Source organism: Cavia porcellus, unplaced genomic scaffold (assembly GCF_034190915.1).
Source record: "Cavia porcellus strain 051 isolate PalLab524CR breed Dunkin Hartley unplaced genomic scaffold, mCavPor4.1 scaffold_1, whole genome shotgun sequence".
In the NCBI taxonomy this organism is placed as follows: Eukaryota; Metazoa; Chordata; class Mammalia; order Rodentia; family Caviidae; genus Cavia; species Cavia porcellus.
Window position 1 is genome coordinate 228,340,062 of NW_026947484.1, and position 22,622 is coordinate 228,362,683.

A 22,622-nucleotide genomic window follows, 5' to 3' on the forward strand; every position below is an offset into this window, starting at 1 on the left:
CACCTTGGATGTTGTCTTCTGGCTTCAGCACTGACTCTGTATAGACCTTTTAGCTCCTAATGTGGACTTCCACAGTACACTACAGTGAACCGCAGGCCTTCAGCTGGATCCTTCTGATCTACATGCAGACAGACCTTTTGCACTTTTCCACACTCAACTCTCTAAATGGCCACTGGAAGCCAATCTTGTAAATCCTTATATATGTGTGTATCATGCATTAAATCTATTTCTCTAGTAAGCACTGACATAAAATTTAATTAACTGCTCATTTATATTATTCCTTTTTAGAAAAAAAATGAACCAATAATAAAATTATATAACTAATTCCTATCAGTGCAGTAGAAAAGCTATTACCTATAGATGAACTTATAGCTTATAGTCTTCATTAGTGACTTACAATTAGACCTTCCAGCTGCTAGCAAGCTGATCGAGTTTAGCAGACAGATGAAAGACTGTCAATTTTACTTGTCAAGTGTATGTGTAATCAGTATGTTTTAGATTAGAAAGCTTCAACTTGATTTGAAAATGAACAAAATGTCTGCTTTTACCATTACTATAAAACTGTTAAGCGTTCTTACGATTAAAATGGAAAATTCTGGTTTTCATAGCTCAGAAATCCATGGAAAAGGGAAAAACCAGAGATTGATAAAATTTCCGAATAATTACTAGAAATATATGGCCATGGTAGCTAGTCAGAATTCCTAAAGGAAATCATTGAAGAACTAATTTTGATTTTTTTAAGATGTTGTTTGACTATATGTTTATGTTCGGTTTTCATATAAAGTTATTGACACATAAATAAGCAAGTGCAAATGTATTAAATACATGTAAAGAACTGACAAAACTTACTCAGTTTTCTGGCATTTTAACACTTTTGTCACAAAGGCAGATAGGACAATATAATCATCTTTCTCCAAATTTGCCCTTTTGAGCAAGATAAATACCATGACCTTGGCTCTTACTCTATGCTAAAAATAATGTCTATCAAATGGATTTCTAAGCACGTGGTTCTCAGACTCCTGTGATGCTATCAAGGAAACACAAGCGACAATGTTCACATTCAGCAATTTGCTCCATTCTCCTCCAAAGATGCAATTTAAAAGCCGTGGCAAGTAAAAGTTAAATGAGAACTGCATAAAAGTACAGAAGGAATTATTTACACACCAATAATTCATAATTTCAAAAATTTATTGCCAGTGAAAGCTATCGTCTGAATGTTTAGTCTACAATGTAATTTCTGGGGCTGGAGATACAGCTCAGCAACACAAGCGCCTGCCCAGCAACCATGAGATTGTGAGTTCAACCCCGATACCAATAAATAAAATGCAATTTGTTTAATACGCCCAAAAAGAACCTGCTGAAAGGTTTCTACTTTCTTATTAATATATTAAACCTTTGCAACTAATACATCTAATAAATGTGAAGGAAGGATATCTATAAATGCTATAAATCCAGTATTTACATTGTCCACTGATTTACATGAAAATATTTTTTCTGTTTCTGTGGGGATGTTTTTGTTTTTATTTTTGTTTTTTTTGGTACCAGTGATCAAATTCATGACCTCACACTTGACAGGCAAGTGCTTGTGCTGCTGAGCTACATCTCCAGCATGAAAATATTTTTTCACAGCAAGCAAGGGCAATGAAGTTTTAGAATTTGACCTGCTCTTCCAGCAATCCTGTGCGTAGTTACAGGAGAGGATTGATGCTTGGAGACAGGTAGTGCTCTTCGCAAACCACACCGTTATTATATTGCATGCTCGACAGTGTCTCCCACAGTCTCCAAAGGGGTTCACATGGTCCTTGTAACTCTCAGAGAGCCAGGAGGGGACAGAAAGGACAAGTTTTCAATGGGATGACGAATACTCCAGGGTTCACAGCTATGGCACAGGTGCTGTACTCTCCTCTAACAAAAATTACTAACCGTGCTGGTCAGCCACAGACAGAGTTGGTACAAAAATAAAAGTCTATTTCTTATCCCTGAATTAGGTACCACAATGACCGATATACAATAATGAGGCTGAAACACAGCTAATAATCACAAGGGCCAAATACTGCACCTAGTAAGTAGTATTCCTGTCCACAATATCTAGTCACTCAATAAAGCTGAAAAATCCCATTTCTATGAAAGGCAACTAATCTAGACTGAACTCTCACATGGTTAAATGTATTATCCTGATCACTCTTATGGAACAAAACAGAGACATGATGCTTCATCTGTAAAAGTTTAAAAGCTGCTAAAGGAAACCAAACTGAGGCATTCAAGCTCTCGGGAGGGCCACCCAAGGACGCTGACACAATCAATCAAAACACGCGCTTGGAAGCAGCACTGTCCTGACCACATGAATGACCTGCTCAAAGTCATTCCAAGCCACTTGGATTCCATTAATTCAAGTTTTGCTGTTTATCTCCCAACAATTAAAAGGATAAGTCTCCACAAGACCCTAATAAATTTTCTCTATTTGGCTACAGAAATGAAAATTGTCTCCAACAGTTATTTTTATAGTTGGGTTCTTTCTCTAGATTGAGTTCCACTCAAATCTAGTAGGCCTCAGTTTCATAATCAGTAAACAGAAACAACATGCCAGTGTTTAAAGTGAAACACTAGCCTAGGTACACAGAAGTATTCAGTGTATATGTAAGTTTTCATCTCCTTCTAGCTCTGAGATAGATTTATTCTGAGAATTCTTCTTCTCTAACAATTGCAAAGATTATTATAGAAGAACTAAAGAACACTAAAGTAAACCAGCTCATCAACCCAAAAGGCAGAGTAAGGCAGTAAGTAGCTTCAGGAGGTCAGTGGAGGCCTGTGTAAAACTCCTGGAGCTCCTCTCTTTCTATTATACAAAAGTATCATTAAAGAGCTGACTGACCAGTCACAAAGAATACAAAATAGAGGTGGTAGGCATGGTGCTATATCCATGTAATCCCTGCACTTGGGAGGCTGAAAAGGGAGGATTGCCATGAGTCTGAGGCCAACCTGGGCTGAACAGTCAGTTTATGAACTATAAACCAAGAGTCTGTCTATTCTGTCTCCAAAAAAAGAGATGGGGTGGAGAGAAGATGTAGAGAATTTCTTTTTCTGGCAAAGGATAAAGTGACAGCCTTTTGTTAAATCAAACTCAACAGCATTATTAAAAGGTTGCTGGCCAGCTGTTCCTTGACTTTACATCAAGAAAAAAGGGGCTCATGATATTAATTTAGCAACAGCCTGAAAGACCCCATATTTTCATTACTTATGAAAGAACGGCCTTGAATTGTGAGACCTTAGAGTCAAGCAAACTGCTCACCTCTGAGATGCAGGCAGGACTCAGTCTGGGGCAAAGAGAGAGAGACAAGCCACATGCAGCTGTCACAAGCAGCTCCCCCCTGGCTGATGCTTTGTGCTCACAGAAGTATACTTAGAGTGGATTAAGCAGACCCTAAGCCCCCTACATTCCCATCCCATTGCATTCTGTCTGGCCAAGAGACAAAGAAGCATAAGAGACATTTTCATCTCACCTTAGCTGAGCTCGCCAAAGAAAATGTGTCCTGTTTCATCATATAATGTGCTACTATGAGAATGTGTCACCAGTGTTGGGGCACTGTTGGGGCAGGGAGGAGGGACATATATTGTGTTTTTACCACTTTGAAGACCAGTAGGTTTAGTTTTCTTCTTTTTCTTGGTCATCACAGCTATTTTACACCACAATCTGTTTGAAGGATCAGGGTTAGAGAGGAAGGGAGAAGAGGAGACCGGAGGGGAAAATTCATTGATTTGCCATGTCTAAAAGCTCATGCCAAGAGACCTGAGTTTATATTTTAAATTCCAGGAAGTTGAATGTTCTGGGTAATACATGTGAATCACTGGAAAGAAATCTAGCTAGAAAGTTGACTCCTTCAGTAACCAAAATGTAGCTGAAGCATGGGTACTTTAATGGTCTACTTTCTGTCCACTTTTGAAGAAAACCTTACTCAGGACTTCCACCAGGAAAAAAGGGGGAAAAGTAAGTTTCCCCAACATGGACACACCCAGAATCTCCAGTCTCAATTCCTCCTCCGTGTTAATGCAGAAATGGCATAGCACCCAGTGGCCACTCCTCCCAGACCCTGGGGAAGCCACTGTCAGCCATTAAGTACCCTCTGCAGCTGGGTCAGGAGGGCCTGGCTGCAAGACCCCAGAATATTTCTTTAGCTTGACTACCTGCATTTTAAATTCTACATCCCTGCATGTCTGGGTTTGATATTCTACCCTTCAATCTCTAGCTGAGACTCACAGAACATAATCTACTCATTCTCTTGTTGAACAAAGGTTTATACTGATGCCTATTCTATTTTCTATTCTTCAATGTGGTCATCCTAGTTTTTCCCAGTCTCCTAATGACTCCTACTTTGACCTTCTTTGGATGGGAATGAAGAAAAGATACAGCATTTCAGCAGCAGGGAGAGAATTCCTCTCTGACACTTCTTTCACACATGCAAACTGCATCAGAAATCTCACAGTCACATCCTCCTACAAGAAACACTCTTAAAGCCCTAAATATAAAAACCTCACGAATACAATCCAATTAGACAGCTCAACAGGAATTAGAAAACTGAGTCCAAATCTGAGCTTTGCCATCAACTGTGACACTGAAGCAGTAGCGTTCCTTCCAGGATCTTGACTTTTTCATCTATAAAATGAGAAGGAGAATTAGGTACTTCTAGCTGCATGAGTCTCTCATTCACTTCTCAAAAATTCTCAATGGGGTTTCCATGAAAAATGATCATACCTCTTGCAAATTTGGCACAGTTCTATGATCATCAGCTTTTTGGGAACACATCAGTGTGGGAAATAATCCACAGCTGAAAAGCTGCCTCCCTTCTGCACAGCTCTTCACTCCTATCCACAAATTAGCCACATTTCAATTCCACTTGGACCAACAACCTCTTTCTTAGTCCCAGACATCACCGAACCTCCAGCAACTCAACATCTTTGCTGTTTTGACCTACACACTTTTCAGCTTCTTAAAATTAGATTTTAAGGCTCAATTAAATGTTAAATATCAAAAAACTCCACTCATTTTCCAAGCATGTCTTGAGTCCAAATAAAACCTCTGCTCCCTGGTCACCAATGAAATGGCTACCAACTACACAAAACCCGTTACCTACAAAACTGTCAAATTTTAAAATTCTTGATGAAAACTCCAAATACGGAATTAAGTGGAATCAAATTTATTCAGATTTTCTTTAAAAATCTATTAAAACTACATATTGTGCAAGTCAAACTCTGAATCATGCCTAAAATTGTAGCTAAAAAGCATAAAAATAACAACATATAAGGCAATGCTACCTGTTTATGAGATTTTGTGAAATGTTATAAGTTTAATGTATACTAGAAAGTAAGTACATACATTTGTTAATACCAATCTTTTATAGTACACTCAATATTGTGGCTGAATAAATTTTAATTTTGAGGTAATCAAATGTGTGATCATAGTAATCAAACAGTTAAGAAAACACCTAGGATACAGAAATTGCTGTGCTGATGAAATAGCATTTCTGCAACTATGCTTTCATTTAACCTCGCAACAACTCCATGAAGTAAGAAGAACCCTTCCCATCCCAGAGAGGCATAAACAGTTCCCACACATATGAGAGAGCTCAGAACAAGACCCAGGAAGCACTGAACGGCTTGAGTTAGAGGCAACAGAATGAAGTACTCGGTGAGTCTTCCCAGTCACAGAGAAAGATGATGCATCGCAACATTAATTGTGCTCTTTCTCCTGAAAATGCTCGTCAACTTCACCACAGAGACGTGGATATGACAACATCGCGCACAAGGTAGAGCATGACCCTGGGATGCTGAGACATCCGTGTGGAACCTAACCGTGCTAACTGCTTACTCTGCGGATGAAACAAATTACTTAACTTTCTGGTTTAGTTTCCTCATCTATAAAATGACTATAAGCATGCACCTGATCATTCAGGGTGATGCTACAAGGCTAAGTGATAACACATACAAGGTATGTGACACAGTGTTGGGGGGATATAAGGTACATAGTAGTGTTGGTTGTTACAGAATTTTTTCTAATATTCTCTATCTATATGTATTCTCTATCTATATACTGTTAGTTAAAATTCAAGGTTTAACCTCATTTTTCAATAGGAATTTATCGTCTATAACTGAACATATATAATAGATAACTTCAGGAAAAAGAATTTTGTGCTTTTATTTAACAAAATTCTATCACAAGTCAATTTCTGTATCAATAGTGTATAAGTGAAAAGAAGCAGACGAATCTGACCACATAAAAATCCAAAATTTTACATGCCCTTAAAAGAAAACAGCAAATAAATAGCAAAACTGCTATACACAATACCAGCAATTTAATAAAGAAGAAACACAGACAAAAAAGAAATCCTTTAGGCCAGGGGTGCCCAACCAGAGGTTATTCTTCCCCAGGATGCACTTGGCAATGGCGGGAGATGGTCCTGGTTGCCACAACTTGGAAGGTGATACTGGGTCTAAAGGATAGAGCTCAGGGTGCTTCAAACATCCTGCCATCCACAGGGTGCCCCCTTAACAGAATTATCCACCCACAGTTAATGATGCTGAGACCAAGACACCCTGTTGTAGACACATGAAAGACATTCAATCTCATGGACACACAAAAATGCAAATTAAAACTCCAGCCTCCCACAGTGACAGAGTTCAAAATATCTAATAATCTGTATTGCAAAGAAAATAGTGATAGAGACAGCCTCGTATACAGTTTAGAATGTAAATTAGTTCAACTTCTAAAGTGACTTGGTAAGTATCTATTTAAATAAGCATATTCCCTTTGGTGCAGCAATTTTGTTTCTATGAATTTATCCTCAGATGTTAACAAATATATGCTAAGATATTTACTAGTCACTGTTGTTTGGAGGATGGCAAAAGTTACATGCCCAACGCTTCAGTGTGCTTATAATATATGCCAGAATGAAATATTACACAGCTTTTAAAAGAACAAGGCAGATTTACATTTGCACTGATACGGACTATTAAATGAATGAGTATAATACAGTAAATAAAATATATTACTTGCTTCCTCAATATATTTACATGTATGCCAGCACATTTGGATTATGGAGGAAAGTATAGAAATGGAAACGAGTGTCTGTCCCTAAGAGAACTGAGTGTTAAGAAGGTGGAAATGGGAAGAAAACTTACCGTTCACACTGCACTAGGCCCTTTTCGTCTTTTAAATCTTGTACCATTTGTTACATATTCCCAAAAGCTGTAACTTTGAAAAGATGCTATACGAATCAACTTTAAAAAAAAAAAAAAAATCTACCTTTAGAGCTACTGAACCCTTACTTTGATGTCAGTCAAGGGCCAGGAAAGAGAGATGCATTTAAATGAGCCAAAATATAAGACATTTTAAAACAGAAGCTCTTAAAAAGGTAAAAGCAGAGTCTAGGAACCCTGGGGTGGCAAAAGCACCGGACTGGCAGGGAGAAGCTCATGACAGGGCCTGTGGCTTTAGGTACAGAGCAGAAAGGACCTTGGGCCCCTGCAGGAGGGAGCTGGGCAAATAAAAACCCAACCTTTCTCCCGCTATTCTTCAATGTCCTACAGAAACGGGGTGCCCCTGGTGCCTCTGGGGACAGACAGGGTGGCTTTCCACACAGCACTGGTAATTACTGCATTTTGGCCATTGAAGAACACTCGTGTGTCTGGTTTTTCCTTTAGCACACGAAAAAATAACTCAAGAAAGCCGTGTTAAACTAAGCAAATGAAGATAACCCTGGGAATTGGCAAGAGATAAATGAGCTCGAATATGTATTAGGAAAACTACCTCTTCAATTACTATAAAAACTATTTTCCTTAAGTTTAAAATTGGCTTTTGAGTTTCTTCTCCCAGTGAGATGATTTAAATCCTACAACTCAAATTTGAAATTCCAAACCCTGCAATGCTGTAGTTTATAACAAGGCCCCTGAATATTCTGTGGCATGCAGGTTCTCATTTCAATTTTCTTTGAAAAATAAAACAAAACCTCAGCACTCTCCAACGGTACTGTTCCAACCTAACTTCATCCTTTTATCCTGTTCCTAGCAAGCTGTGCTTCCTTCAGGCCACCATGGAGTTATTCTGTTTCTGGCCAAATTCTTACGAGAACTTGGATTTTTAAAACTAAGCAAGGAAAGTACAGTCGTTTGTAAGTTTGTCCAGTGTTTCAAGGCCTCCAGTGTTCTGATCAAACTTGTCAGGCTAGTGACACAACCCCACACAATACATCACAGGAGTGAGTCATATAAAATCGTCCTTTGATTCAAAGTGGAAAGCAGAGCCAAAATAAAAGTACAAAAGGAGACATACTGAACACACTTGGAAATCACAGTAAACATTTTCGGACCACTAAATAGTAAAGATAGCTTAATCCCATTTACACTTGATTGTGCTCTTCCTAGACAGGCTTTATATTAACATGAGAATAGAATTTAGGGTTGCCAGGAGATCTTCAAATCTACCCTCTGATCTCCCTTTCACAGATGAAAGAAAGACTTAAAACAAGTGTTAGCAAAGAGACAGACCCAGGACCAGAACTAAAGATTCACAATCAATATCAGCTATAGACAATGCTGTAATTAAGTACTTAGCTTGGTGAATGGACATTCCAGTTCTTAAAAAGTCAACCATATCAAACCAATTAAAAAATGAACAAAGGAGCCTGAAAGACATTTCTCTGAAGATAAACAGAGAGGTCAAACAGCATCAATCGTTAAATCCAAATCAAAGCTATGAGACATAATACTACGCACACCCGCTAGGAGAGCTATTGATTTAAAAAAAAATTAAAGGAAGGAAAATAAGGGTTGTCCAGGATGTGGAGAAACTGGAACCCCAGAACAAAGCCAACAAGAAGGTAAAATAGAGGAGCCCCTGTGGATACAGTTTGGAAGCTCCTCACACAGGTAAACACAGAATTACCACATGACCCAGCAACTCCACTTGTTAGCACAGGTTTGACTACCCCTTATGTGAAATGCATGGGAAGTATTTCAGATGAGAAAGCTTTTTGATTTGGGAATGGATGTGTAGATTTTATCAACTGAGCATCCATTCCTAATCCAAAAATCTGAAATGTTCCAAAACCTAAAGATTTTTGTCACATAGGTGCTCAAGAAATGTCAGATTGTGGCGTGCGTCACGTTAGAGAAGCTCCACCTGTTTATACCTAAAAAATTTCAAAGGAGGGACTCATATTTGTGTATCAATAATCACAGCAGTATTATTTATAATAGTCAAAAGGTGGCAACAACCCAAATGTCCATCAAGAGATGAACAGACAGAAATATATTCATACAGCAGATTATTCAGTCTTCAAAATTAGAAAAAGACTGTTCATGATAAAGCATAAATGAATCTTGAAAACACCAGATATGCTAAGTCAAATAGGTTAGCTACGAAAAGATAAATATTGTATGATCCTATTTCTATAAAGCACTCAGAATACCGAAATTACTAAGAAATAGAAAGTAGAAGAGAGGTTACCAAGGACTGAAGGAGAGAAGAGTGGAGATTTAGTTGATCATGAGCACAGATTCTAATTTGAATGATGAAAAATTCTATAAATGGATGGTCATGACGGCTGTACAACATTGAGAATGTACACAAAACCACTGACTGAAATGCATATGATAAACTTTATATTATATATATTTAATCAACTTGAAAAGATAACTGGGAAGAAACAGCACTGTGAATTATATCTTCTTAGGAAGATAAGCAATAAAATTTCCCCCATATTTATGGAATTGAGAATAGAGATTTTATTCAATAAAAAGCACAAAAGAAACAATTTTGAAAATCTTGTTTCCCAAACAAGACAACCAAAACACAAAGGAAAATTGCTCTAAGAAGTTGTGAGTAGGTGAAGACAATGTCTTTTCTTTGCTCTTGAGGGCAGATTCTCAGCCTAAAAGCAAATGCTGTAACAACATCACTACCAGCTAACCTAGAGTGTTCTGGCCACAAAGAGGTGAGGTTCTTCCTTATTCAAGTTCAAAGTCGGACTACAGCACGTGTGAAGATGTTTGGGTTTGAAACAACAAATCGGCTTCCTCCCCAAGGCGCTGTATCTATCTGAACACGAGACAGTGCTGTCATTCAAATAAACACACTCAGCCTCTCTCCTTTTGCAACAGCTATGGCACAGACACACTGCACATTGAGTGTCCACTGTAGCCATGGTTAAAGCTGAAAGCTGTTTCTGTTACACAGAACTTCTGAGACCTCCAAAAGGTGTTTCCCGCCTTAAAAGTTTTCTCATTCATTATTTACTTCAGTTTCCACAGAGTCCCCCAAATAAAGGCCAGTTGAGACGACTTACTGGTCACCCTTAGATATTCCTAAACATCTCACCTCTTTCTCGCTCTGAAATCAAATGTGACAGTCTCAAGGACGTTGGCAAATGCAAATCAAGTCTCCAGGAGCCCAGGCCCAGGGGACTAGTTACATGCACAGCAAAGCTGAAGGCAAGCTGGGAGCTTGAAGCCCAGCATCATCACAGAAGCAGATCTGTGACAAAATGTGAGGAAAAGAGTCTAAGATGTAAGGTCTAAGATAAGGGTCTACAAAAAAAAAAAAAAGGAATTCCTTAGAGCAGAATTTCTCAACTTTGGCAATCATATTTTCAGCCAAAGTAATTTTTCACAGTAGGAGACACTCTGTGAAAAGATGTAACATGTTTATATCTTTGGCATCTACCCACTCCCGTCTTCCCTTGCCCTAGTCTGGACAACCAAAAATCAATTTGCAAATGCTTCTCCTATGAGGGAGAGAGCAGAACTTCCCTGGATTCAGAATTGTTATTGTATAGACAATTTTTATGCTTCACATTTGCACTATGGGTGTGAACGGGCTATTTCAGAGTAACAGATTCCAAAAATGTAGACCCCACACAGTGCTTCTGAATCAGAATCTGCAGTCAGTGCTGCAGTGACTCCTATGGACACTGAACGGTGAGGAGCACTAGGACTCCAGGTTTCCATTAGAACTTTGTGTGACAGTTGCTGTAATGTTGGTTTTCAAATTACACATATTCAAAGGATGCCCAGAAATTGTGACTGAAGGGACAAGGGTATACATTGGGCACCTGTGCCTTTTAAGCAATGCTATTCTGTGATATGACAAGGGGTAGGAACCTCTAATGCGGGGATTGAAAAAGGCAGGCATTAGAGTCAGAGATCCTACCCACCGCCCCACCCTGCAAACCTTCAACAGGTAAACTCACTTCACTGATATCCTTCAGTAAAGGCACACAAGTGGCCACAACTTCCTCTTCTTGATCCATAAAGATCCCTGAGAGGACACACATAGTTGAAAAGATGCTAGAGCCCTCCAACTTGAACCCTGGCCATGTTCACCTGGGCTGTGTCAGTTTGACTCAGTGCTGGCTTCTCAAAAGGGCTTGTTCTTTGTGAACGAAGATGAAAGGAACCATTCACCAGCCACCACCGGATTGTTAGGTTTTCTTGTCTAGATTCTGTCTTGAGGGAAGAGAAGGGCTTGATTTAAATCAGACCTTGACTTAGCTGCTGTTATTGCTGAACACCCAAATACTTCCAGCAAGCCACCATCACAGCAGATCAAATTCCAAATAACCCACTAGAACAGAGGCCACAGTACGGCATCCAAGCCGACTTCTAGGATTAACTATGAAGCGAATTGGACACTATGAGTCCCTGGTGCAGCATGTTTTAAGAGTTAATTTCCTCAAATGAGGCCCCTCAGAATTCCAAAATTGTCAAGTAACTGCCAGGTAAAAGAAATACTTCTCCTGGCAGAAAACAGTCTACAATATGATGGAGTTTGACAGAAGGAAAATGATAATTACCATATGAACAGCAGAGTCACAAGTCCTTTACCAAATAAGGTTATGATTTTTACAGTGAGAGTATTTTAATAAAAGGATATTTTCAGCCTGAAGGAGTTTTGCTTCTTTTTGGAAAATCGTATATAATAAGTAAATTTTGTTTAATACAAATTTATCTATTTACCAAGTACACGACTTTAGCTTGAATGTTATTTTATTTCTTTCTTTTCCACACAATGTCATGGTTTTCTGGGCACATTATGGGATTCTCAGATGTTTCTAATTACCCTCTGTGTACACCCAATAAAACAGCTGGCTCGAGACATTATTAATACCACAAGACGATCCCGAGGGCTCATAAATCACCCTTTCTTCAGAAAGGGACAATGCAGTGGCAAAAAGCGACATATTTTAATCTTGCTAAATAAGATTTTTAGCTAAGAACATTCTAGTACATTTCCTAATTTCCCAAGAAAGGGGCAATGGTCCTCTTTCATTCCCCTCTTACCTCCTCTAGGGAAAATACGGTCAAAGTTAGGATGAGTTCTTGTACGAGGAGAACTCAGAAAGTCCCCATCATCCAGAACAAATTCTTACAGAATCTGATGGGCAGCTGAAGTTTGGTCTAGAATGAAACCACGTCGCACTATGGCATAAAGTTGTTGTCCACTGCCCCCACCACCCCGCCCTGTCCTGCAAGAAGCCAACATTGCAGCTGCAGATTTTTTTAGTAATTACTGCAAAAGTCTAAATCCAAGATAATGAAGTTGAGCTGTAAGCCATTTCTTAAACCTGCACCCTCAACTAAGCAGCAAATCAAGTTTCAGTAAGTGCATCAGTAACGGCATCACACTAAATTGGCAAACGGAAGGCTAGCTGGCTCTTCTGCTCTATCTGTGATATAATCTGGAGAATGAAGCTTCCTCACTCACTCTATCCCTTCTCCATTTGGTAGTTATTTTATTTTCCTGGACTGGTTCACAGGAAGACAATTGTGTGGCTGCCCTCAAAAACATTTTCACATCAGCTGTGATGTCAGTTCCAGGAGGTTTTTCCAACAATCCACAAATTCATTATTTCTTCTCCACTTGGAAAAATCTCTCTATACCTTGAGAGTTAAATGTTGGTACAAAAGTTTGACCTACCTAATAACAGATGCAAAATTCAGCCCAACTCCTATGCCAATAAATAAATATTCTGAGATATATTATATCTCAGAAATGTGATTACACAATCTGCTTTATATTCAGCTTCCTTAAATTTACTCTAACCCAGGAGCCCAGAAGTAAGTTACCGGACTGACAGCAGAGTGAAGAGCACAAAGCAGGACCAAATGTCATTATCATACGTCACTAGAGATGCCCCCATCTGTTCAGGCAGATTACTTTTCCTTCTGACCTCAGCTTTGGGTTCCAAAATGCTATACTGTAAATACTGTCTCCCTTGCCAGCAAGCTCCAGCTAAGTGCAAGAGCTTTCTGTATAAGCAAATAAGCACCTTGGGAGGAGAATAATCCATAGTAAAGAAGGCATGACACAATACTGTCATTTTGGCCACCTCACTGGGATTCTGGACAGCATTCTGTGCAAAGTCAAACCTGCCCAGGGCAAGCCTAAAAGTAAAGAGCCTTCTGTGCACTTGCACTCCTACGAGAAGACCAAAGTAAAGGAGGGGCAGAAACATCCTCCTGCCTCTCTTGATGTTGTCATCTTCTTGGAATTGGCACCTGCAGGTGCCATTGTCTCTGGGGGACACACAGTACAGACACCTATCCCCGCCTGCACAAGCTATAAGCTGTGCACCAAACCTCCACTACATAGAACCAGAGATACAGCTTGTGAATTAGGAGGATTTATCATGTTCAGAAAAAGACAAAGGGTACCAAAGCAACACAAGAAGCCCTAACCACTGTCAGCCTGCTCTCTCTGGGAAGCCCCAGGACAGCCCTCCAAGGAAGTTAGCGCTTATCCCATTTTTCTTTTACCACCATAGAAGCTGAGAACTCAAGAAGTGAAATTGCCAGCATGGCTCCCGCAGCTGGTCCACAGTACAGCTGAGCCAGACCACCAGGGGCCAAATGACACGGGCATGGCTGGAGGTAGGAAAGAAGAGGAAAACACAGCACGGCTTCCTTAAAAGATGGCCAGTATCTCAACTGATGCAGAAGAGGGAAGCAGGAACCCCATGTTGCAGAAAGAGCTGTACTAAGGGTATGGAAATCTAACTGCTTCTCCCGGAGTAGAAAGTACCTACTACCACATGAAGTGGTATAGCAAACCTTTTTTCATGCATCTTGTGGTGAGTGAAAGATCCTCTTTCCTATGCCCATAAACTCTAAAGAGACTTCACAGTTACTTCATTTCCATCATTTTACTTACCTGAGAATTAATGGTCTCTATAGGAGAGATCCCTGCATGTCCCGTGACACAGGGGTCAGCACACACAACTTGCTGTCAAAAGACCACATCAAGCATCTCCAAAATGAGCACTGTGGTAGATCAAGGGACACCAAGATACAGGAGGCAGGTTCTTGTCCCCAAGCACTTTAGAATACAGTGAAGACGCGGGCACAGCAACAAATAAGGGGAATGAAGCTTTATAGCACAATCGTCACTTGGCTCAGGCCTGAAAATGAAGTGGCTGACAGCCCAGGCCGGCTGGGTGGGGAAAGAGACCGCTACAGGGAGAGGAAGCACCGTGAGTAGAGGCACGGAGGGCCCAGGGATCGGGGATCTCTGGCACCTCCAAAGCGCAGCTTGGCAGAAGTAGAGAATTACAGGGATGGCGGAAGGGGCACAACCAAAGTAAAGGCAGGAGTCAGGCAGCAGCAGAATCCTGGAAGGCGTCAGACGCTACACAAGGCAGTCTGGACTTTCCCAAAGAGCATTCCATACTCTCAAGCTGACAGGCCAGGACAGAATACACACTCTGTGATACTATGTTACAGACTCCTAGGAAATCTGAAAGGTTATTTATACCCAGCAGCCCAGCACAACCCCCGTGAGATAGGCCAGGCCTGCCCTAGGAGAAGCCATCCATCACATGTGCCTCTCTCACAGCCTAGCGAACTGCTGAACTCTCTCTTACCTAAGATCACTCTTTGAAGAACTGTCCTGGCTGCCAAGGTATCTTCTCCTACTACACTCGGGTGCCCCACAGGCATTTTCCTCCTGCACCAAGTAGTCCTCATTCTGTCCGCGTTTTAATTCTTAGAATCACCCTGAATTAGCCCCGTGAAACCATCTTATCTTAGGGAAAGCAAGTTCCATACCGAAGTCACATCATCTATCTTAATAAAAGAAGGTTAGAGAAAGAGGTGACAGAGTTTTGGTAAATTTTTTATGCTGAAACTCTTTTACCTTTTATTCTAAATCACCAAGACGCCTCCTGCAGTGATTCCAGAACCACCGATTTCCACCCAGAGGATAAGACTAGCTTGCCTCTATCCTCTGGAACAAGGCTCTTCTCCAAATATATTATTAATTCAATTCCCTGACACAAGACAGGTGGATGAAACCCAGTCCTGGACAAGTCTGAATGAATGCTACCAGCCTTCATGACTCCACAGTTTAAAGAATAAAAAGTCACATCAGATGCTGGCATTCTTGATGCTCCCACACCGAGTTCCCTCCTCGAATCATCCAGGTCTCTGCTTGAAAGTCTGCTCACCAGAGGCCTCCTTGGGCTGTCAAAGTAGCAAACCAGGCTTCCTCCCCCCACACTTCCCATTTCTTATCCACTCTGTCCATTTTATTTCCCTTCAGGGCATTTATCACTACTGGACATTACTTCATGTATGCTTCTCACAGTATATTTTTTACACAATATATTTGATATTGTATATATACATGCTATATAGTTCTAAATTTCTTTATTTCTAATTATGATTAAATACATTTAACAAAGGTTGATGATCTTAACCACCTGTAAGTATACAATCTGTTAGCAACAAGTACATTCATACTGCTGTGCATCCAGTCTCCCTAAATTTTTCATCTTGCAAAATTGGAACCCGTTCCATTACACCACACCCCCTCTTCTGTCCTCCAAGCCCCAGCAAGCACCATTCTGCTTTATATCTCCATGAATTTCACTAGGTACCTCACAGAAATAAAATCGTACAATGTTTGTCTTCTTGTGTCTGGTAAAGTTCATCTACTTTGTAGATATATTTTTTAAATATTGCACGAAGGCAAAGACTTCTGTTTTGCTCACCCCTGTAACTCTAGTGCCTAAATCATAGAGGTGGCTCCATAACTGTGCTAAGTGAATGAATCATCTAATGTCAGTTCTTTAGCAGTGTTCTATAGTTTAAATAAAATTAAAATTAAAACATTATGACACCTAGTCAGTATTAGAAAATAACTTGCAAAGACTAAAAATACTTGGAGGCAATTTCTTTGACAAGTTTTTGGGCATTCTAAATTGCCCAAATCAAAGGCAACCACTTTCTTTAGTACTTTATATTGAATTATTTAGAAATATAAATGGTATCTATAAAATAAACGGAGGGAGGAAATACAGTCACCATCTAATTAGTGAGCCACTGGCATTTTCATTGATTTCCATGCTGTATAACCATCAAGGGCCCAAACAATCACAACTGGCAGAATTTCATGAATCAAGTCACCAAAAAACAAAAACCTAAAAGCTCGCCCTGCCTTGAGCTGTTCAACGTTAGTCTATTTAATGCCTCACAGAGAGGCAATTTTTTCCCTCCCGGTGAGAACCTAAGAAATGAGCTTAGCCAGGACAGTAAGCTGGTTTTGGCAAACAGAGCGGGAGATTTCCAGTGCAGAGCATCAGGCGAATCTCAGAGCTTGGAAGGAAAGTGTAGGTCACCATCCTTTCAGATACTTAGCTTCTGAAAACAGCCCTTCCCCACCTAAAACACAAGAGAATATCCGTCTTCCTAAAAATGACTGATAGCTACATCTCTCTCTCTCAGAGAACTTTACTAGCAGGGCCTAACAGAGTAAAATCCAAATTTCTAAGCCCAAAAGTCAAAGTGCTGTGCAGCCCGCCCCAGTCTATGCCCCCAAATTGCCATCTATTGTTAAGTGAAACCACGCCCAGTTTCCAGGAACCACTTGTTTCCTTGATTCCATGTCCACCTCTATCAGGTTAATTCTCCTCCCCCATATAATTTTCACCTCCCTTTTCCCTTATCTGTCTCTATTTTGGGATCTTCCATATTTCAGTTCTACTGCCAGTCAACAACCAGCCAGTGCGCATCTACTTGGAAGGGAACATCAAGCTTAGGAGGTGGAACAGCATGTCGGACAGGTGAAGACACAACATAATAGAACCAATGGAAACAGAAGAACAAAAGCATGGTAGGACTTCAAAGCAAGATGATATTAAATCAGCAATGGCTGCCATAATGTCTTGTTTTCTTCAAAATAGCTGTTCATACCATTACATATAATAAAATCGAACAAAAAATAAAACCATTCCAACTAATGAATGAAGACATTATAAGGCTTCAAAGCAACATAATGGGGAATCATGATTACCATAAAATCTTATGTACTCTTACCATTTCTTACACTAGGGAGACTATATGGTATTTATACATGTGAGTTTGATTTGTTTCGCTTATGAGTATGGTCTCAAGTTGCGTCCATTTATTTATAAATATCTCAATTACACATTATCACTTAACGTGAGTATCTATTCATTGACAGTATCATGGGACAGCTGAAGAGCCATGACACTAAAATAAGAAAAGCTTATTGTCACCTTTAATCAAGCCCTGGAAGCCCCAGATGTCACATTTGTAAATTATAAACACTACCACTGACCTCTCTCATCAAAGGAAGTAACACACGAAAACACAGTTTGTAAACTGTCAAATATATTTCTGCAATTACTCAGTTGGTACTCAGGGAACATGAGTACTTCACAGCTCCCTCAGAGAAAGCAGCATCTTAGAAGCCAAGTGTGTTATGTCAGCAGGCATGACTACTTTCCAGTGTCTCTACCAAAAGGTTATCCAGTGACAGGATTATTGTCTTTGCATTTTTCTAGTTGTGACAACATGAATTCTTATGTTTTTGTTAAAGGAAATTTGGACTTCATGAACAAAACTCCCAGAAGGTCATTTTATTTTCTCACTAGGAAATGTTAAGAATCCATTACAACAGTGGTGAACCTGCTGGCCCAACCACCAAGGGATGTTTCTTTCTTTCTTTTTTTTTTTTTTTTTTTTTTTTTGGCAAAAGGCAGGGGTCAGAGGAAACAGGAAGGCAGAGTGCAGACTGCTGGGGGGAAAGAAAAGTCATTATAGTTAGAAATCTGTTACAAAGGCAACTCCACTCAATATAGTCTGGATGCCGTATTGGTATCATTATTCATAAAAATAAGCTTACTCTAGAAGAATGATTTCCTTAGATATCACTTTCACTGGGGCCTTATATACACAGCCTCATTAAATGGAAATTCTATTTACTATTTTCTACCAATGAACTCAAGAATAGTGATTGCTCGGCTTAGTACCCCAGAAGAAGCATCGTCGGCCCCCTCATATCTGACAGAGCAGAGCAACAACAGAGAAGCAGCGCGGAGGACTGGGGGATGCGGCCCAGCGCCTGCTGCAGAACCACTCTCTGTGTGTTTATTTCTACCTCCACGCAGTGGACCAGACGACCTGGGCCCAGGGAGGGCACGGAGCCACGCCTGCCCGATGGGCATAATGAAATCAGGATTCAAGCCCACACGGACTTAGTGTCATTATCTGTATCCCTCTCTCTATCACCCGGCCTTTTTAGAAGGCTCAGCTCCACGAGGCCGCTCACAACCCACCTACACATGCCAGAGTCCAGAGGGCTAAGTGCACAGATGACCCAAGGAAATCTAAGGTTTCATCTTAGCTAAGTGACTCACTGTGTAACTAGAACCAGTTCACTTACCCTCTGTGCCTAAATTTCCTTATTGATATTCCTTCAAAAAAAAATGTAAATCACCATGCAAATATTCAAAATTATTTCCAGTGTTCTATTATCTAAATGGACCATTAAGGTGCCTTACTTATGAAATGCACATGGCTTTCTGATATTACTCTGACTCATCAGAGCACCAGTCCACAAACTGCAGAACTCAAGTCATGTGTAGCCCAGGGACCACTCTGGCAGCTCAGAGCCCCCCGTCTTGTGCTTCCTGTCTCTGACTGACACTGTGACAACAGAGGCCAGGCTCTGTAACAGAACAGGGCCCTCGAAGTCCAGTGTGTCAGCTCTCCGCTTCATTACCAAACACAGCTGGCAGCCTCTGCCTTGCAGAAGTCTTCAATAACAGAGGCCAGAGGCCAAAGACGTCTATCTGCCAGCAAGTCATGACAATTTGAATTTTCCTCGAATTACAATATTTTCCGTATACATCTTATTTTTCAAAAGATTTACTATAGTACAAATATATAGAGAAAATAAATTAGAAAACTACCCTTGTAAGTAATAAAATGATACTGAAGTCCAAAAAACATATATGTATGTAACTGAACTGTATTACTTTTTGTAATTTTGAAGATTCACCATCTAATTTCTTCAAAATCATCATTTCTCAATAAAGACAATTATAAAACTTATCCCTCAAATTATTCTAATATTTGAACTAAAGTATAAATAGGAGAGGAAAACAGCTCAGGACATAAATGAATTATTTCCCATGATTTCCAGTGTGCAACTACCGACTACAGACTTGTTTAATTTTTAAAATGCTTAAGCTTTTAAATTTTAAACTACTCTTCCAGTTCTTTTGTGCAGGGTTGGGTTCTGATTTTGAAATGCTTTTGTGAATAATTTTGTTCCACTTTGTATTTTGAATAGGCGATATGTGTTTTGTTCCTAAACATCTGGTTAATTGCCAGAAAGGAAAGTGTACAGCGTGTTTTAACAAGCAGACTTCCTGTTTCTCAAAGCCTTCAAATATTTAGTTTCAAAATGAATTCACTGTAAGCCAAAAAATTACCACCCATTTGATTACTTTATCGTTGCTACTGTAAAGATTTACCATAAATGCCAACAGGAGGAGTGACCTTACTGTAGATGCAAAGGAAGGAAAGCAGTGCTGAGGGAGGCACCCAAGAAAAGAAAAGCAGGAAAAGCCACGAAGCCCAGAATGTATTGAAACCTGTTCCCTTTCTTTCCCCTTCTTGTCTACAGTCCTCAAAAAAAAAGTCAGAAAAAAAAAATACTTATTGCTGATAAAAAGTTACATAATTTTAGAGGTGTATTTAATTTTAAGTATCACTACATAAACCCATTTATTTTATGGATGGGAAAAGTCGAGGCCCAGAGACACTAGCTGGCATGGCCTGTGGATTACTAGCTAAGGAGCAGGGCTGGGACCTGAGACCAGTTTCCTGATCCTCAGTTCAACACACTTCCCATTAGACTCGGCTCCCTGCCCTGCTATGTGTAATGTGCCATTTGGCACCAAACTACTAAAATTCTTCTTAAAATATGCCCAAAGAACCCCTATCATAGCCAGGAAAGTTACGATACTTTTAAATTGTATCTATGAACACATGCTGGGTTTTTTTCCCCAAATACAGACAATTAAGATTACTGCTTCAACCTCATAAGGGTTGGGAGTCACAATAAAATAACCAGAGAGCTAAAAAGGACTCCAAGCTGCCCTTTTAGTTTGTCCTGATGGAAATCAGTCTGAAATAGACACGCTCTTTCCTATACTCCCCCTTAGACACACACTCCCAAGACTAAACAGCAATATTCCATAAAAAGACCAGATCTAGCCAGTGTTATTATCTGTCTGACATTTGGGTTATTCTTGTGAGTAACTCATAAAGTAACGTGGGTGTCTGTGATTATTTGAGTACGCATGGCAAGCCATAATTGGTCAAAAAATAATAAAGGCATTTTTTTCGGTGACAAAAATACTGTATTGCATGACAACATGGCACTATGAGAGCTTGCAGTAGACCACAATACTTTCTCCATTTACAAAAATGTAAAAAAGAAACAAAAAATTGAAAAAGAAGCAGAAAGCCTTCTTGTGCAGTCAGAACTACTTGTTCATATTTAAAGTTTTAAAAGCTTACAATAACCCACCAGCCTATCTTCCCCTAAACTCATCTTGTATATCAATTTATAATTCAGCCTCAGGATACAGAACAGAAATGTGAGAAAAGATGCAAGTCTGTAATCCCTTTCTACAACCAAAGCACAGGTTTTTTGACAAGTTTTATGAGATTCTATGTAAAGATTCTGGTTATTTACAAAGTGAAGTTTTAAATTTCATCACAGCCTTCCAAACTGTATAACGTCAGTTAAATCTAATGCAAATGTTATACATCAGTGTGGGCTGATCAAATCAGAAGCTGACCAGGGCAATATATGCAGAAGAGTCTCCCCTAAAATTGACTCTCTCCTGTCCTACTATAATGCATTCCCCCACCACGGCTGAGGAAATGCTAAGCAATAAGGGGAAATATTCTAGTTGCCATTTCCCTAAGAAACTAAAACAGGTTTTAAAAATTATTCTGAAAGTCACTTAAAAGATGTCTTGAGAGAAGCATATTTGTACTCACAGACAGAGACCCATTCAAGCAGAGAGCAGTGTGAATGGAAGGGTGCCTCAGTGCTACAAAGCTCTACTCCGTAAGGACAGTGAGGGACCGTGGAGGAACTCACCCACTCGGAAGTTCGTGGCTGTCAGGGTGTCAGCAGCATGACCATTCTCACTAATGAGAGTGGTGGTGTTCCCCTTCTCGCAGCTGTTCTGACAGCTGCCTTTCGTGCAGGTCACTTTACAGATGCTCGGAGTAAAGACCACCTTGATGCGACCAGTGTGGTTACTCACTAGGAGCGGAGGCAGAGAGAAAAAGAACAACAAACACATCAGCTTAGTATCCATGAACTTGTCCTGGAAGGTTTCAAAGAAAAAAAAAATGAAAAAAGCAAAGAAAGGAAAGGAAAAGAGCAAGAAGGGGAAGGAGAGAGCCCACAGCCCGACAGGTTTAAGGAAGAGGGAAGTCTTTAGTGCTTGCTGCTCTGTATCCAGTGGCGTCTCTGAAACAGGAGTGGGAAGCTCAGCAAACAGAACTCTGGGATGCACTCCAAAACCACATTTGAAGTCGAGTCACTGGAGTGGGATTACTAACCACAATGCTGCACTTTATTCACGGGCAGACAAAGAGCAACACGGAGGGCACGACAGATTAAAGAGCCAACCCTGACAGGCAGATGTAATGCAAAGAGGTTGGCCACGCACCTAGTGGTGAATAAACTCTTGTGTCCTCAACTTGCATACTTTCCTTGTTTCTCCACTTATTAAGTCACTATTTGCAGCCCGACCCCTGGAAATGTTTTAGGCATGCGGCATGTCTGAAAACATCTGTCTCAAATCTCCTGGCACTCTCAGCTGAAGTGATCAAATCCTGTGACGCAGCTGCAGGAGCCCAATTCTTTTTCACGACTCCAGGGCATTATTTCTCCATAGGAACCTATGCAACATATATTTTGTTTTACCGTGCAGAGGGCCAGGATCACAGGAATGAAGGGTTACCTCTGACAAAATACCATCCTGGAGCGCTCATGATTGCTATTCACAGAGCACCTGAGGCAGGTGTTGCCTTCATTCACAAGATTCTCTTCTAAAAACCAAATGCTATAATCTGACTACCTAGGGAAGGCAGCCGAGAATCATCAAATGGGAACTAAACTAAAAATATACTATGGCTTACAATTCTGGCTAAACTCTGGGGTGACTTTGGGAATGTCACTTCACATTTGTCCAAAACATCAGAGAACTAGAGCTAATGTTTTCAGTTGTAACTTTCAA

The 22,622-nt window shown here is 40.1% G+C and overlaps 1 protein-coding gene across 6 annotated transcripts in view; it reads right to left on the minus strand.

Moving 5' to 3' along the window:
• The window catches only part of Ltbp1 (latent transforming growth factor beta binding protein 1), a 405,267-nt gene that overhangs the window by 203,554 nt on the left and 179,091 nt on the right, over positions 1-22,622 (minus strand). For 4 of the 6 annotated variants that reach the window (XM_063230019.1, XM_063230015.1, XM_063230022.1 and 1 more), the window contains exon 5: positions 21,473-21,640. The exons of 1 other annotated variant lie outside the window; for it this stretch is intronic. In XM_063230019.1, coding sequence (XP_063086089.1) covers positions 21,473-21,640 — 168 coding nt within the window. Of the gene's footprint in view, positions 1-21,472; positions 21,881-22,622 lie in introns of those variants that run through there. One more of the 6 variants, XM_013155885.3, reaches the window with a different exon arrangement.